Source organism: Gymnogyps californianus, chromosome 5 (genome assembly GCF_018139145.2).
Source record: "Gymnogyps californianus isolate 813 chromosome 5, ASM1813914v2, whole genome shotgun sequence".
Classification (NCBI taxonomy): Eukaryota; Metazoa; Chordata; class Aves; order Accipitriformes; family Cathartidae; genus Gymnogyps; species Gymnogyps californianus.
Window position 1 is genome coordinate 10214974 of NC_059475.1, and position 18913 is coordinate 10233886.

General features: G+C 38.0%; 1 protein-coding gene across 1 annotated transcript in view; it reads left to right on the forward strand.

The window, feature by feature from the left end:
• The window catches only part of LOC127016950 (synaptotagmin-9-like), a 69912-nt gene that overhangs the window by 37704 nt on the left and 13295 nt on the right, over nucleotides 1-18913 (forward strand). The window contains 2 exon segments of the mRNA XM_050897791.1: nucleotides 1439-1521; nucleotides 1524-1984. Of these exon segments, the coding sequence (XP_050753748.1) occupies nucleotides 1439-1521; nucleotides 1524-1984 (544 nt within the window).

The window sequence follows — 18913 nt, forward strand, 5'->3', positions numbered from 1 at the left end:
TTGCACCTTACTTTTGCCCAGGTCTTCTCCAAAAGACTCTTTCACTGAGCAGGAGGGGCCCATCTTCCTTGTTTGTTCACCTTTGTCTCTGCTGCTTTCTGGCACAACTGGGTAGCCAGCTGTGGCTTTCCTGTGTGGCCACAGAAACAGGCACCTGCCCCTGCTACAATCCTTGCTAAGCTGTCTCTCCAGTGCCCTCCTTTTTATTCCTCCCCAGAATATTCTGCACATCCCACTGTGATGAGGAGCTTAAGGGTTGAACAATAAAAATCTTTTTTTGTGACATGATAATATTTTATCATGGAAATGACTAATGTATAGCTATAAAATTATGTATTTATTATGTAACAAGAGAAAAAAATTAGGATAGTATATAAGAGGCTGTTCCTGTTTTAAGCATGCATAAACACATATTTACAAGGAATGAATAAACAATGATAGCAGAGGAACTATTGCTGATTACATTCAACGTAAATAGCTTTGGACTAATCCTGTGCTAGCATTTTCCACGTGCTCTTTCTATGTTCAACCACAGCTCATGGTACTCCAATACACTGAATGATTGCTGCATATGAATAGGACAAAAAAGTGGAATCCAACTCATATAAGATTAGGATTTTACCTAATCCAATTTTCACATCCCACTACTCTGACAGGGTTTGCAAATTTGATTTCTGTTACTGTCTCATGAAGTGGAAATTTCAATCACAATTACTGAGTGACTCCAGGTAATAAATTTCACTGGACCGAAGCTAAAAGCAACTTTCTCTCCTCAGAGTAATGAAACTAAAGGAGCTTTTCAGCCAAAGTACCACAGAGCTTATTATATCAGGTATGAGAGAAAAAACAAAACAATTGTTGGGGTGGTCAACAAGCCATTTCAGACCAGAACAGCTCACTTGTAAATGAAGTAGTCGTAGAGATCAACAAGTAATTACAAGGCAGAGATGTCAGGAAGTGTTTTCCTTTGTCCAGCTTTACCTTAGAACCAGAAATCAACAAGCCAGATCCTGCTGCCATTTACATAATGTAACTCATTTCACAGGCATTAATCCAAAGGATTCAGTTGAAAATGGTAACTGATAAGAACAGCTACAGTTCTTATCTTATCACATTATACTTGCCAATAAGGCAGATCCTTTGGATTTGCAACGGCCATGAATTTGCATTTGTCACTTTCTTCTGCCAGGTTTGAAGAGCGCATGCCACTAGCTTGAGACATAGGAACAGAAAATTATGTGATATTAGCAGTCTAATGCTGAAGGTGAGCTCTCACAACTGTTGGGTATCATGCTTTATCACTTTATGCGAGTAAAAATCTGACCCCATCGTACATTACAAAAATATGTCAAATGAGAACAGGATCTTTAGTGTGTGTGTGCACAGATTCTTATCATCTTCAACACAATCTGTTTCAATTCTTTCATTTTCACTTCAGGCATAATTCAATCCGAAGACAGCTCAACCTCTCCAACCCTGACTTCAACATCCAGCAGGTTCAGAAACACGAGCAACTCACAGGATTGGCCGCATTAAGCCAGAGCTATATAAACAAAGATCATTGGACACAGACGATGGCCGGAGGAGTAATAGCAAGACATGTGGAAAACTGAACTTTATTCTGAAATATGATTGTGATTTAGAGCAGCTGATAGTGAAGATACACAAGGCCATCAACCTGCCAGCAAAGGACTTCTCTGGAACTTCAGATCCATACGTGAAGATATATCTGCTTCCTGACAGGAAAACAAAACACCAGACTAAAGTACACAGAAAGACCCTAAATCCAGTATTCGATGAAGTTTTTTTATTTACTGTCCCATACAATGATCTGAATGCGAGGAAACTCCATTTCTCTGTGTATGACTTCGACAGATTCTCCAGGCATGACTTGATTGGCCAAGTGATAGTGGATAATTTTTTAGATTTGGCAGATTTTCCCAGGGAATGTAATATTTGGAAGGATATTGAATATGTCACCAATGTAAGTATTATAATTTTTCTTTTTGAAATTTTTTTGTTTCTGATTTCATTTCCTTAATCGGATTATAACTGAAATTGCCTGATAAATTTATGAAGGAAAATACTCTGTTCTCTCTCTTTCTCAAGCTTTGACCTTAACCCAAGGAAATTGACAGTACATTTTCAGTCCTCATTTCTCGTTCTTTGGATGTATTAAAGAATGTCTTATGTAAGAGATAGTGGGTTTAGTCATTGCCCTGCTGATTGATAGAGTAGAAAAGCTGGAGAATGTTTTTCTCTTAATCTTACTTAATCTAAAACTTACTTAAGGAAATACTACTTTTCTTATTTTGCCTGTCTTTCTGTGTTTCCCCCACATAAATTACAGCATATTAATCAGCCAGAACTGCAGATTCAAGATTTCTTATGTGGTGATCTTCAGTCCTTCAAAAGACTATATTCTCATAAAGTGAGATAACACCACATCTATAATCCAGGCAAACAGAGTTCAGACAATGCTGTTCCATGAAAGCAATGAAACACACTGAATTGGTTTAACTCTTTGTTTGGCATCACTTTGTTACATAGGGAAATGGGAAACTTGTAAGTCGATATTTCTGTTATCCCAAAGTCTCTGGTATCAAATTCTACGCAGGAATCCAATTAGTGATTAGGTACAAAACCACAAAAATTACTTTTGGAAAAGAAAGAGCTTTCTTCTGAAAGCATGAGCCAACCTCCTTGTAATGCTATTAGAAATTAATCACGCGCATCCTATGGAGAACAGACCTTCAATGCGAATGATACATTACAGAAACCCACAAAGGTGAAGGTACTAGTGCCAAGAGTCAGTAAATATTTCATTTGCTATGTCAAACCATACTCAAATGGAGTGCACATTTTGGAGTCAAATAAACCAAACATCATTAACAGTGATGTAAGTTTGTTAGACCTCAGTTCAGGAAAGCATTTAAGCATATGCTTAGCTGAGTGTAAGAAGCCGTTGAAAAGTAAAGGATGTTCTGAGACAAATACTTTCCTGAATTCAGACCCTCACCTTATACCTCTGTGGTCTGGTAGCATGCCCATGTTAGAGACCAAATTGATTAAATCCAATTTTTGTTTGGAATTTCCTTTTGAAAATTGGTATTGTCCTTGTTTTAAGGTGATTTCTCGGTGTTCTTAGTGTTAAATATTCGTGTGTGGAATGTGCTGTGCTCCCACTGCACAATCCTCTTCCACACTAGGATGGAACTGCAGCAGCAGCACTAGCAGGTCCCTCACTCAAGGTACAGGCAGGGGCATGGACACTCGGTGTCAGACAAGGATGAACCTGGCTTTTCTATGAAAAGTTACTGCTCTTCAACTGCAAGGGAAAAGTAAGAATCTGACAGAACAGATGACAGTCATTCCAAGTGAAAGCCTGCCTTCGTACAGCATTAAGTGTACCAAGCTCAACTTTTCAGTTTTACAATCAACTGAAAGTTGAATGCACATGCACGCTGGAGTTACTTTGATATGTACTAGTCCTTTTTCCATGCTTTAACTTAGGCAAAAGATTGGCTCTGGTATTTTCTTTTTAATCACTTCCCCTTCCAAATTTCAAAAGCAATTGGCATACAGTTTGTATTGAGATTTTCTGTAATCTCTGAAATTAAATTCAGGACTGAAACATGAATCATTTATTAATTCCTACTAATATTAATTCCTGTGTGAAGTGTAACCCTGTTTATCCAAACAGAACACATGACCTGCCATCTAGACTTGTCACTGGGTTTTCAGCTAACAGAGACCTTTTCAAAGCAAATGACTCATAGTACATAGGAGACACAATCCAATTTTGGGTAATGTGAGTTCTGAGATAAGAGTATCAGATAAATGAAAGTGTGGAATACTCAGCTTACTAATTAACATTTCCAAAATTTCAAAGGTTAGAACTTACTCCATAAAGTTATGAGAAACTATCCAAGCATCATTTAAGAAACCAAGTTTCAGCACATTTTCTTGTCTGTGTAGCTGAGATATATCACAGACTGACAGCAGAAGCTGAATCCTACAGGCTACTCAGTGAAGCTGCTGAAGTGAATACTCCTGTGGCTGCACTCCAGATCAGGCCAGCAGGCAGTATTAGTGAATCTCTGAAATAAATTTTAGCAAAGTTTTGAGCACCATTGGGCACTTCATGGTTGCAAACAGGAACTGTATCAACTGTAGCAGGTTTTCAGTCATTTTATCTTTGAACGTCTTGTTGTTTCAAATAATAATTACAAAACAGACAAATGCTGGGCAAACTTACTGAAGGAAATTCACTCGATGTAAATCGACAAAAAGTGCAGCACAGGAGGGATAAACCAAGGAAACGTACTAGAAACAGGGAAGGTCCACGCAACTACACATGACAAGTTTGTCATACTTCTGAAGAGTACATTCATTTTAATTCCTTGTGCATCTTATTACACTGCATAACCAGCGATCCCAAAGGCCTTTATTTTGCATTCTCCATTTTATTATGTTCTAATCCAATTTGACACAGTAATATAAAAGAATGTATCAAATCCTCCTGTGCCCAGCAAAATGGCCTACTTCAAGTGAGCACTGCAGATTATGCCTGAAATGTCAGCTTTACTGCAAACAGTGCCATTAAATTGACCTATTATGCCATGTGCTTTCTTCTGTTTTCTAATAACACTGAAAGATTTTTTTATCCAAAACCAACAGTTTTGATTCTTTGGACTATAACATCTGCTACCATCCTGGAGTTTGAAATTATTTCATAACACAAGACGCATGTCAGCATAAAAATTCTCTACATGCTCAAAAGCAATCTGCCTCCAAACACAAATCTCCAATATCAAAATGATTGTTCTTCTAATCCCAGGTCCTCTGAGCATAAAATCTCTCTCCTGTAACACTGAACTTTTTCCAACCAGAAAAAAGCAGCAGTGGGCTGTTTAATGGAAGAAATATTTAAGTGGATCAACTTTAGATGAACATGAAATGAACTAGATAAGCTTTTTGTGTATCTACCAGACAGATTACACTGGTTTCTGGCTCATCAAGAAAAAAAGATACTCTTTATTTTTAGGCTGGGTTTCAGTAGTTGGTATGTTTTGTTTAGTAGCCTCTAAAACATATTCAGGGTTTGGGGGGGGGGCAGTTTGTTTGTTTTTGTAATGTTCATAGACCGATGGTATGTTTTGAAGAGAAAAAAGTTGCTAATGTTTCCTCGGTTGCCATCTTCAAACTCAAATGTGATCAGGCAAAAATACATGGCTTTGCCACAAAATAAAATAAACAACTGTGAAGGACAGGAAGCTGTCGGATAGTCCATTTCAGACAAAGGAGAACCTTCTCTTTCACAAGATGCTACATATCCACTTGCATAACTTGTTGTGCACCCAGAAAGGAAAATCTTTTCTCAAGAACTGCTTGTTAAACATCACTAGGCAGCTATAGGGCACAGAGAAGGATTTCTGTGAACTGGAAATCTAGCTCTGGTTCATACTGGCTGTTTGGATTCTCAAAATGCTCGGCCTTCGTCACTTGCTAAGCAGGTGATCTTTCTAGACAAGAGGAGTATTTAAAAGTGGCCTCCACTTTGAGCAGGGGGATAATCAGAGTAAGAAAGAACAATGTAAATTTCCATTCTTAGCTGGGCCAGCATTTTCCAAAATCACTACTCATTTTAGGAGGCAAATTTGTGACTTTGGTCTTATAGTATATATAGCTTTTGACACAAATGCTATCTTTTCAGTTGTCAAATATAGTTATACTTGAGATCTAGGCATGGTACAATGAAAACTGTTCTTTTTCTGAATGTCTAAGCTTATATATACACTTAAAAAAAAAAAAATCTTATTCATAACACCCCATTGGCACCTTTCTCTCATCTCACCCTGAGGTTGAACATCCCAGACTAACCTGTTTTTGTGAATCTTTCTCTAACATTCTATTCTCAAAGGATATTTGCAACAAAATTTGCAGTGATTATGCACCTAATGTTCTATAAATGGTAGCTACCATATTGACTGCTACCATTTATCCTTATCTTGTTCCTTTGAGGCTCTCTGCTGTATCCACCTCCTGTGAAGGTGTGAAGTAAATTGAAACTCTGATAAAGGTGAAAGCTGTTGGTCAGATTCAAACCATGGTTTATTCTTTATCTGCAAACAATTGGAGTACTAGAAAGGATTCAAAAGATTACTCTGTTTTGAATATGGCTATTTTGAAGTACTTCTGCTTTTGTTTCTAGCTAAGCCTTGAAGAGTGTAGCATCCAGCCCTCAAAGTTAAAAAACCATATATCAGAGTACAAAAGGAGAGTGAAAATATAGAAGAAAAATGTGTCAGAAAGAAAGAGAGAAGAGATTACAGAAACAAAACTCTGGGTAATACATACAGAATTTGAGAAGTAACGTGTCACAGACTTTAGAGAATGTGGATGGTTTGCTGAGTATCCAAAAGATAGTTATGGAGAGTTCAAAGCTATAAAGAAACATGAGCTATATATAAAGTTGTTTACTCTGACATCCAGAAAGAGCCAGCATATGCTAGAAGTGGCAAAGCCAAGAAATTGATTGCATCAGTTTTTAAGAATCTTCAAGCTCTTTTAGGTCATATGTAGTGGTCAAGAATATAACAGCATTTCAGATAATGCTGAATTCCTTTTGCACAGAAGCAGTAAACAAAACCATGTTTTAAAAAATCAATGAATTTAAGTTGCATGTTGGTATACATGCTAGCATTTTGACAAAGAGAGAGTGAAAAAGTAGGATGGTTATCAGTATTTGAAATTCTGCATTCTGGAGATGCTAATTGTTCACTGCTGTTGTTCTCAAGTTTGCCCAAGAAAGATCTGAGCATTTGTATTTTTAGGCATTTATGTTGTATAACTGAGATGCAACTGGAATCGTAACATCACCAGAAGGAAGTTTCAAGTTCCCTATTTCAGAGATGTTAATGCCAACCACAGTATGCGTGGAAGAGAGACAAAAAGAAACTAAATTATTTCAGTCAGTTACTTATGGAAAGCATAATCAAAGTCTAAAACTTTGAAACTTGACCAAACCTACCAGATTTTCTGCAGTTCAAAACTCTATTCTGTCCTCAAACTGAAAAAGCTTCCCCAAAGTTTTCATTGCTCAGGACCACTCCTGCTTAGAGGCTGTGAGCAATTTAATGTGTGCCAAATGCACATGCATAGGTGCAGGTCACAATCCTTAGGGCTTACACCCTCAAATCTTGAGGAAAATAAATATCCTTCTTTGAAAGAAGTAGGTAAATCCTGTCCCTAATTCATGGACAGTGGAACAGACTCAGACGAAAAGGATGTGACTTGCTCAAGACACGACACTACTTAATAGCAGAAATGAGACCAGGTCCAGAATCTGCAGATTCCTGGCACCAGCCTTAATCCACTCTATGTAGCACGGCTTATCTTCTTCGACAGTGTACAGATACTGCAGCTGGCAGTAAGTCAACTAAGTCCACCTACTCCGCTTTTAAAAAATGTTTAGCTTGTCAAGATGTTTTAGCCAGTATATGAAATTCCTGTTTTGGCAAGTTGCTGGGTTTAGAAAAGCGACGGCATTGAGCAAGATCTCAGAAAAGCATTTAAAATGTTTATAATGGTTAACAAAAATTTTTGAGTTAACAGTTTGAGAAGGAACAGAAACAAACCAAATCTCTGGCTCTACATGCGAGTTCAAATCCAAACCATCAATGTTAAGTGCCATACCTACTTTTTAGGAGTGTAGCAGTAAATGGGAAATGCTCCTTGATTTCTTTTGTAATACAGAAGACATATCTGATATTAACGCTACGTTCCATTTGTTTAAAACAGGTAGGCTTTGGCATCAGGAGGCAATCAGTTGTTGATGTGGACATGTACCCATTTAATTGACTTGCAAATGCAAGTCTCTCTAGAAGAGAGATTTGCATACCCATATATCTTGCCCATGTTAAAGCATGCCAAAAGCTTAAGGAGCAACAATTATTTCATGGCTAGACAAATTAAGGCAGTAAACACAAGAGGTAAGATTCATCTCACTTAAATTTTAGATTTATTTAAAAAAACCCCAAAAACAACCAAACCCAGAGGTACTCAAAAGAATACAGAAAGCATAATTATCTTCAAGAGGCAGATCAGTGGATATTCGTCTTCTCCTAAGTCACAAAAGTCACACTCTGTTTCATGATTTTTTCTGACTATTCTTACTTAATCAAATGTACAGAAAAAAATAAAAGTCCGTGTGTAATGAATCATTTCATAGCCAAAAAATGCTGAAAAGTCATAGATCTTTAATCCCTCAGATTTCTAAGGATCACCATAGTAAGGATGAAAAAGAAATTAATTCGCCTTCAGCATCAGCACAACAGGTATAGTAGTCATCGTACAGTGGAGAACGGCTGCAGCCAGTGTTTTTCTACCGTTTTTACATTTTTTAATAACCACATATTTAAATGGGTTCATTTTAAAAACTGAGCTTTTCCTTTTGTTTTTTTTGTGTTTCTTTTTTAATCTAATGATTTTGCTAATTACTTTGTAGGAGAAGATTTGTCAGAAATGACATACATTTAAATGATCAGGAGATGGCACGCAGCATGGCTAAATGAAGGACAGATACAGTTATATACAATTGTATGGGGTAGAGATAAAATATTGACATGTGTTGTCAGAAAACTTAAAGACAGCAGATGCCTAATTCTGTTTGGAGCAACTGGGTAACTGTAAGAATAATATTCAATAAAATTTGGGAAGAAACTGAAGTAAAATAAAGTCAAATGCCTTGAAGAGCAATGGTTTGAGATGCAGCTAGGCTGGTCCTGAGTCAGAGGTACAAGCACTCCAAGCTTGGCTTTAAAAATAATGGTGACTATTCAGTGCAAGTGATTACCTAACAGCCTTGTAGCTCCACAGACATGGTCAGAAACAGGACGAATCTTGTAATATTACTGAAGCCTCAGCTAACATTTATTGGGGTTTTGGGACTAGTTTAAGAAAATGATAATTCCGAGAATTGTGTATATGTGTATGTACCACTTGAAGTTTACAGAACTGGGAGTATGGCCATCAGAGTGTCCAAGTGAGCTTTTTCAGTCTGGATATTTCTCTACAAAAAATATACATATAAATAAACAAACAAACAAAGTCAAAACTAAAGCAGACAAAAAACCCCCCATGTAGCAGAAATGGGACCATTTCAGTTAAAGAATTTAAAAGAAGAAAAAAATTTTTAAAGCCAGTATTTTGAGAACACTGAAATTTCAGAATAAGATGTTTTGATTTCTCATTTGGAATGCCCTTCTATTGCAATATTTTCAAATATTTTGAAAGTTGAAAGAGGAGCAAAACAACCTGGTTTTTATCAAAGCAAAATGTTTCAAGTCAAGTGAGGGATATTCTACTTCAAAATGGAAATAACTCAAAATCCCTTATGAAATAAAAATCCTGGTTTCCACACTGATTCCTCCCCTGCCCATCAATGCTGTATATTCTTGAGCTCTCTCTTTTGTCTTTGTATCACACGTGTTTCCCTGGTGCAACAGCCCCAGAACAGCAATAGTGTATGAAGAACATTGTCCTCCACACATTAGCCGCATGCTAAAAAAGGTTAGATCCAATCCTAAATTCCTGTTTTTCTAGTTCAGTGGAATAGTCTGTAACTATCCCCGTTCTACACATCCCCCTTCTTCTTTCTTCTCACAATCCTCTGCCAATTCTTTTTTTCCAGAAATCTCTCTCTAAACAAGGCTCTCGGAGACAGCCTTCAGTGAAACAGCTCACAATAACATGCACACTTCACATAAAGCAAAGCCAAAATGTGATCCTGGTCAGCCAAGTCTGTCCTTCAATTATACCATCCAAAATTGTTAGTGGGAGCTGCAAACACAAAAAAAATTGCTCTAGTATTTTACAATTCATAGGCAGCAATTCTTCAAGATGAGCAAAGAGCACTCACACAGCATTAAGGCTAAAATAGCTGTATTAAGGTGATCTTGGCTGTCACCATTCTGCACATAATTTGAGATTAGACTGTGCCATAGCCTTTTTTTTCTACAGGGTTATATAACTTTCAATTTAAACGTGTATTTAGCCAGGCAGGGAAAAAAATCACTTCAAACACACATTTAATTATTGAACAGTTTTGAGAATGCTTACTTTGTTTTTTTTCTAGCAGAGGTCACAGAAAGCATTTCAATAGCTTATGGATTCATCAACATTTCTGAAAAATCCTACTCTTTAAATTTAGTTTCAATATTTGGAGCCAAGGTTGAAAGTATTCTTCCCTCTGAACATACTGTGCTTATGTGAAAAGCCTCAAGCCATTTTTAGTCTTTAATCCCCACAAGATATCACAGCCATCAGGCATCTTTCTCCACCAAACAGGGTATTTCAGAGTTTTACAGTTTTCCTCTGTGTACGGTCTGTTTACCCAGTTCTCATGTTATTTTCCCATGGTCTTATATTTAATCAGCAAGTGGACTTTTTTTGTTCTTGTGTATTATTTACTTAGGGATTAACTGTAACTGTGCTCCGAACTCTTACCAAGACGTACTGGAGGGGATAGCCTAGCTACTTGGGAAGCACCTCCTGCACACCATACCTGACAGGCTGGCATCCTAACACAACCTAAAATATGTGCATGTGTGCTTGCTGGGGTACAGTCTTGACTTCATCTTTTCTAGTACACCTGTGTCCCAGGTAAATGGGTAGAAAAGAAAGTGCCACTATACACGGGCTCTTCTTCTCACCGAAAGATTTGTCTGTCCCCTTTCAAACTCTGGTTAGAGGATGGAATCTGTCTCACACTTTAACCGTTCAGGATTCCAGGATCTTTCCAGCGTCCCGTTACAGAGGACAAAGTGCTTCGGAGGCATGCGTTTTATGCTTACAGGCTAAATTATAGAGCTTGCCAAAATTAAGAAAAGGCAATACCGTTTGCTAAATAATCACACAAGGGCTCTCTTCAGACCTTCCCCACTGTCTTTGTGGGGGGAAAACATTAGAAGTTGCAGCTGAGGTTTGAGCTGACTGGTGGGGAAGGACATATTGCGGGAACAATATGTCCTATATATGTATCTATTGCTTTTCTAGCTTTTCTTCTAAAAGTCTAGGAGACTTTTAGCAGCTGATCATGTAGTTTGAAAGAAATAAAAGATGAAACAACTGAACTGACATAAATGAGAGTAGAAACTTTAAAAGACACACAATACATTTTGCTAAGATTTGGTTATATGGTCAACAAGTATAATACCAGATACTATACAGGCCCTAATTGTCCCTGGGAGGGCTCAGAGATGTACATGACAGCTTTTCTCTCTTCTATCCCTGGCCCTTCAGGGCATGAGGGCCACTTCTGAGGGTCTGTAGAGAACCTTGCTCAGATCATTGCAGAAAGATACATAGCTACGCTCTTCCATTCTTTCACTTTGTAAAAAATAGATTACTTGGCAGCCAAACTATCCGAGGGAAGAGGGACAGAAAGGCATCATTCTTTCATGGCAATTGAGCTATTTTTCTGAGAGTGGACCTAAAGAAACAATGGCAAAACTGAGGGACCTATAACCTGACTAAAAGCTTTTTTATCAAGATTTATTAGTCCCAAGTTTACTACCTTTTTACAGCAGAGTCTTCATTTTAACTCACTATTTTATTTAATTTCTCCTCATGCATATACATTTCTCTAAACATTCAGAAAGATATATGTGTCTCAGGAACAAGGTATAAAGTATAGTGTTTCCTGAAAAAAATCCAACAGGCCACTGCAACATCACTTTGTGCTTGCCTAGGTAGGATTAAATGACAAACACATGCAAACCTCCGCATTCTGCACTGGTCCTTACAAACACTGAAAGGCAATTTGCAATGCACACTCAAATCGTAGGATTACGGATATAATAACTTCTGTAGTTAGTCCCACTGAAGTCACTGGAAGTATTCACATGGGTAAATGAAGCATACAGTTGTTTGCAGTGTCTGAGCCTTCCTATGGCTCCCTGGCAGAGAATTAGAATGACTGTTTCACACCATGTACTTTGGTGAAGTGACAGGCTCAAATGACGAGACTGCATTAGCAACGTCTGTAGTATCGTGACATTTGAGATTTGTATAGCTACATGTTTCTGGCCCTTCATTGCTTGATTAAACACCTTGCTCTATTTACTCAAGAAAACAATAGTCACAAGCTACAGCTTACCTTAGTGAGTGCTTAATCATTCACTACTCCTTTCATCAGACAAACTCAAAATTAAAGCTACGTACACCATCTGGAAGAAGATTTCCGACTAGTGATGGCATCTTGCTTTGTGATGGGCAGGGAAGCAGAAAACAACTGACAGGAGGTTTTCACAGTTGATTATATGAACTATTGGGATAAAATTCCCCACTCAGATTCTTGGGCCAAATCTGGCGTCTTAAAAACAGCAGTTTATCACAACATCAGAAAACATAACCTTGCTTGCCAGGCAACCAGTTACTAACAGCCGCAGTACGAGTGGCTGAAATCCACTGCTCCTCCTACCTAACATTTCCTCTTCCGTTTCCTGCAGTAAAATTATTTGAAAAGGAGCAGTGAATAGGAGATTAGCAATATCATGCAATATCTAATATTTTCTATTCATATAGAAACTGCTACCAAAACACTATGAAAGTTAACACAGAAGAGCAAAAGAACAATTCCCCATACTGTATTTTGTATATTTGTTTTCAGAATTCATAGAACTCTTTACGTGTTTTCTTTTTAAAAGCATGCTGGGGTTTTATAAATATTTTTAAAAGCCAGCTGTGGTTTAATCAACCATCTGATCTACATTACGATAACTCTTCTGAACAACCCCAACAATAAAATAAATATGTATGCAGTAAAGGGAAACAAAAGTGTGTACAAAAAGATAGGAAGAAAACAGCAGACTTTGGTTTCGAGCCCCCTAGAGAGTTATTTATGATCATCAGGAAGAAAGGAATCACTTTAAAATAATGAAAACCTTTCAATATCTGTAATCCACTGAGCACGGAATCTTACAGTAAATGCTAATCTAACAATAAACTTCACTCTATTGGGACCACAACATTTTATGCAGGTAGAAATGAGTAGTACTGAGGATGAAATCTTGACTCTACTGTAAAGTCAGGGAAAGAATTCCCACTGAAGCTCAGATTTCATGCATATCCTCTTGCTATAGTTTAGAAATAGTATCTTCTAAGCAGTACAAAAAGCCACATGAAATAATGTAAACAAATAACTTGAGATGTACATCAGAAAATTCACTAGAACAGCAGAACAAGCAAATTACCATCCTTTTATTCCTCTCTGCAAAATAAATACATGACAATGACCTGCTCAACAAAGATTTGAATCTTCTCCTCCTTCCCCTCCCCCAAAATTTGATGGCTAAAATATGAGTGAGCTATCAAATTTGGTCCTGGAGAAAGCAGATAGAAATCTCTCCATCAGAAATGACCTGAGTTCTGCATCCACATCTTCAACTTTTGACTGGCTGCAGCAGTCCTAATAGATTGAAAGCAGAATAGATTATTTTCCCTCAAGGTTTCTGCAGTGAGCACCCCTGACCCATTCCTTTCAGTAGCTCAGCAGCGTCTCTCATTTGCCAGCTCCTTTTCCAAATTCTTCACTTTACTCAGTATATAGAGTGTCAGCATTCTTGGGAAAGCCATGAGAAACACTTCATTCAACACAAAGCTTTTATTATAAAATGACATATAAAAAGTTTTTCATCCTAACTGTAATACTTTTTTCATCAAAATATAGATTTTTTTTTAAAAAACAAACCAGTAGATATAGCACTAGATGCCCACTCTCTTCATCCCCACCCAGCCACTCTCTTGTTCTTTTCAAAAATTATTTATTTCAGGAAACCTTTCCACGCTAAAGCAGCACACAAAAAAGGATACTATCCTCCTTTTCAGACAGTCTTGCTCCAAAAGTAATGAGTCAGGATGGTCAGAAATAGCTACACTAAGTTCTTTTAAAATCATACTTCCTTCAAAAAAATTTAAGTCAGGCCCTTTTAAGGTGTTAAATTGAATACCCAAAATCACTGATCATTCTCAAAGTAACAAAGAGTTCTAAAGTGAACTCACCATTTAGGACAAGTCAACTCACAACTTTGATTTCAGTTCAAAACTATCAAATGATTTACATTATAAGCAACTAAACCGAAAATTTGAGAAGGCATCTAAGTGACTGTGAGATACTGTTTACTAAATCACTCACAGACTTTCTAAAAATGCTACTTTTTTCCCTACCCATAGGCTAGTATGTACTTAATGACACTAGTTATTCTGAATATAAACATAACCAGGTAAAAGTCTGGGCAGCTCACTGGACTCACCTCACACAAATGCACATGATGCCATGAAGAAGCAAATAAAACAAGCCACAGAAAAAAATCATTTTCCTCTCTAGGTACATTTGACATGTAGCATGTGTAAAGTAAAACAAGTTAGAAGAAAAGTCTTCTAAGAGGAGGAAGTTCTGTTGACTCACTTTTATGGACTTAAAGCAGTAAAGCACTTCTATATTTAATGCTCTCTTTATCTCACATCTTACACTACCCTCTGTGCATTCTTTAAGAGAGAAAACATGCTCACTAAAGTGGTCCTAAAATTGCCTGCAGTACACGTCTAAATATAATAGGGAGGCACGAGCATATCTGATAGAGAACAAGTATCACAGAAAAAGAACTGTTATCACACTCTACACAATCACATCTGCCCCTGCTCACGCTGTAGACACCTGGATGATACACTTGATTTCAGAGTCTGCATTTTCTAAAATGGTTTTCTGTCTTCTTCCTTCCCCTTCCTTCAGCTTCCTCACGGTCTTTAGTTTTATTTTAAAGCTGTTTTTTCTGTACAGCTCCTAAGTAGATGTAGTACTGGATTGGTAAACTGCCTAGCAGCTTCAAGATTAAAATATTCTATTCATTTGCAAGTTAGGTGAATGATACACAGCAACAGCATAAATTCTCCTTCACCAGCTCCGCATAGGCTAAGTGTCCTAATGGTGACAGTCCAGAACTGTCTCCGAAGAAAAGAGGGTAGCTGGATTTGCATGAGCTTTTGGGCAGCATCAGCAATTAAGATACTGAGAAACACTGGCATTGCCTAAGAGAAGTGGTAAAAGTAACCCCTTGTTGCTAGATCACCACAGATTCCATGGCATTGATTCAGGAGGTGAGTCAGGGAGGTTTGCCCTGAGAGGGTTATATACCAACAACGTATGGACATGTTATGCAGTCGGCAAATTTTACATAGCAATCTGTTACAAAATTGTCAGTAGCATCTCTGGGAGGAAACAGAAGAGCCTACCTTCTCTCCCATGTTTCCCCCCCACCCTGAAAAAAGAACCACCAAAACCCCAACTTTTCTCCTGATTCAAATGTGAAGTTTTCTTTGTATCATAGTTTGAGAAATAAAGGATGAAAGCAGTCCTCTTTTTCACACTTCTGGAATGATGCTGTCTTGTTATCATTAATTTTATTGTCATTCTCATTCTTCCTTCCTCCCTCTAGTATTTTAATTCCTTTTGTTTTTGAAAACCAGAGAGATTCTAAGGTATAAAATGAGACAATTTTGCAGTACTGAAGATTTAGGGGTTTTGTCTATTTTGACATATTTAATACATGTGCTTTGTAGGATTAACCTTAGCATCCATGGTTATATTCTTCCATTTAACTTGCAATTAAAATGGAATTGCTGTGCAAGGACAGTCAAAGCAGTACAACCGCACACCTTTTCACCCAATCCATGAACAGAATATTGCTAGCAGTGAAGTAGTCTCTTTACCTTGGCTGCTTCGCTTTGAAATTTGCAGTGATTTTCTTTTCTGTATGACCCATTTAAATAAATTACTAAGAAGTAAATGAAACTTATATGGAAATTGCTTTTCTGTTGTTAAAAGTGGGTAATTTTATAGAGAAGTGTTACTAGTAAAATGCATGTTGTGAAATTTAGTTGTGCTTTCAGTCTAATGGAAGGTTAAGTGGAATGCTCTCAGATGTGTTTTTAAGCCATAATGATCCCTTTTCACCATTTCTCTTATATTGATACTTTCTGTGGATGGTGCATTTGAGTCTGGCAGGGCACCACTGTTATTGTTTACACAGGTGACAGATCACAAACCAATTTTTTGTATTTAGTTGCACCACTTAATAGTAACCAAGTAAATTTCAAAGGTAGCAGGATTTCAGCATCAGGGAGCTCTAGAAAAAAAGCTACTTTTTACCAGAAAAAACCATGACGTATTCTCAGTGGTTCCTGACCTGAGGGGGTGCATGACACAATACGACAGAATTGTCTCTAGAGAAACAAAACACATGGAGAAACTTCAACAGAAAGATACTTGATCCTTGGCTTTAAAATCACAAGAAAACCCAGGAAAGGTACCTATTTGAAAGAAAAAATAACTTTAATCTAAATCATGATGAAGAAAATCTCTGTGTAACTCATAGGAAAAAAATAGGAGAAACAGATTCGTAAAACCATGCTTCTTTCCCCACCTGCTAAATGGGCACTGAACGGAAAGGGAGCTGCACATAGAAATATTACTTTTGAAAAGTCTGCCTTAGGTATACCTTCTTAACAGAGGTAATAGTTCTTTTATTACTTTTTAGTGGGATGAGAAGCCAAAAAGGATCAGAAAGAGAGAGACAGAGAAAGGGCACACCAGGGATTTCATTGAACTTGGATTTGATTTCCAGATATCACAAGAATTTTTAAATTATTAGACAGAGTTTGGATTGATAGGAATATACTGTTCACTAATAGTTATTTTAGTGATCTGTGAAAGGAGCCCATTACATTCAAGCGGTCAAAATCTAGGGGCAAAGTGCTTCTTCGCTGCCTGTTTACAATGAACAATGCACATGTGCTTCTCCAGCTTCTGCATTCATTACACTAGAGCCCTGAGCAGAATGATCCCCTCCTGGCCTTCCTAGGGCATGTACACAGATACGTGTATAGCAGACCACCATATCTTCTTTACTGAAATTAGACCTGGGATGGAATTACACAGCAGATGGCAAAATCCAACAAGAGATATCTGATTTAAAAAAAAAAAAAAAAAAAATTAAACATGTCTCAGAGAAAAGCTCTGGAATGGCAAAAAAGACATGCTACTGCAACATAGAGTTTGACATTAGCTTTCTATTTTTCAAGCACACTATATTATTTGGACCGTTCTCTTTTTCATATCAACTTCTTCCAAAACAAAATTGTAGAGCAAACTTTTACTTAGACTAAAAGTAGATTCAGATTTATAAAAATGGCCTTTCTTTATTACCCATTTTGCGTACAACCTGTGCTAAGCCTGAGTAGCAAGGAAGTCAGTACAGAACACCTAATGTAAGTATAATGAATACGTCCACAAAACACTGTAGGTTCTTACGCAGACTGAAAAGAACATCTTTTTGTTTCCCTGATACTGTGACTCTCTCCATCTTTTTTCAGCACTACCCAGATACTTAGTTTCTCTCCTTTTCAGAATGATGTGCTCAGAATGCATGATATAAAAGACGACTGCTTTACTCAACACAAAATGCCTGCACTGAGAATGACATTCAGTGCTAAGGAAAGGTGAGGAACTGTTAGTAGGGCCCAAAGCTTTAATATCATCTCATTTCAGCAGCATGTCTATACTAGCTTTTTTTTATACAGAATGGCCACTCTGCGAGACTTTATCCTTAATTAAGACTGTGTCAGCAGGGCACAAGGGCTGGCTGCTCCCGGTGGGCTGGGACGCCAGGAGTGGTGGGGGACCCTGGTGCTGCTGGGCAGGACCTCGCCAGCCAGGTCCCATCCCACTGCCCCATCCATGGAGCAGGGCAGGCCGGGGAGCTAGGCGGCAGCCCCTGGCATCAGCCAGCTCCCTGGGGATGGGCCAAGCCAGGCCGGGACGTGGGCCCGGCTCCGCAGGGCCCATGGCTGAGCAGGGCAGGTCTGTGGGGAGCTGGAGACCAGCATCCTACGGTGTTGCTGGGGCAGGGACCAACAGCCCCGGGCTGGGCTGAAATGGGGACCTGGGCCATGGGCAGCGTGGGGGGAAGCCCTGGGGGGTGGTCAGGGCCAGTAAGGCCTGCTAATGCCCTCGGGGCCCTGACATACTGATTGCATTCAGTCCCTGTACATGCACAGATAATTGAGTGGGGTTAGAAGATAGAGTATCTTTTGATATTTTAGTGGAGCTCTAAGTTCAAATGCAGCCCTTGTAACTCCAGGTAGACCAATCCATTAATTTGCATACAGATTTAGTTTAAATTGACATTTTCATTTTAACACACTAGGAAAAAAAATATTAACAGGCAAGACATTTTGGATTAAAATATTTTGATTAGTTAACTTATTTTTAAAACCAGCTTCCTCCCTTGCAATTTTTCTTGCATGTATTTGAGATTTTCATTATTAGTGGGATATTGAGATCATTAAACATTACTTTCAACTTATGTCAGAATGAAAGCAAGGTAACTGGCAAATAATTCATGGTAGAAATAATTTTATGCATTAGAATGGATTTGCTGCTTCATTTTCTTCAAGCTCACGTTTGCCTAGAGATAGTGAACACTTAACATGTAATTTAGCCTCCCCTTCTTACAACAAGCTAGCATTTAGCCTTGAAACCATGAGGGTTTATTTTCTCATCTCTTTCCATCTGCTTGATGTTCATCAAGAGTTTTCTTTTAGGTCAGCAGGGTTGTCCCACCCAGATTAGCTTGTATGGTAAAATACTGTGCACTACAATGCCATTAACCTCTGTTTTTCTTTGTTTTTTCAATCTCAGTATTTCACAAAAAATTGTGGTCTAATCCAAGTCAGTTACAGCCTGTTGAAAAATAACTGCGTTTGACATGACCGATACTGATGGACATTCATTAAAAGCTTTGGTCCTCACTTTGGGAAACTACTGCCCATTTTTCCAGATTGCACTGTTAGA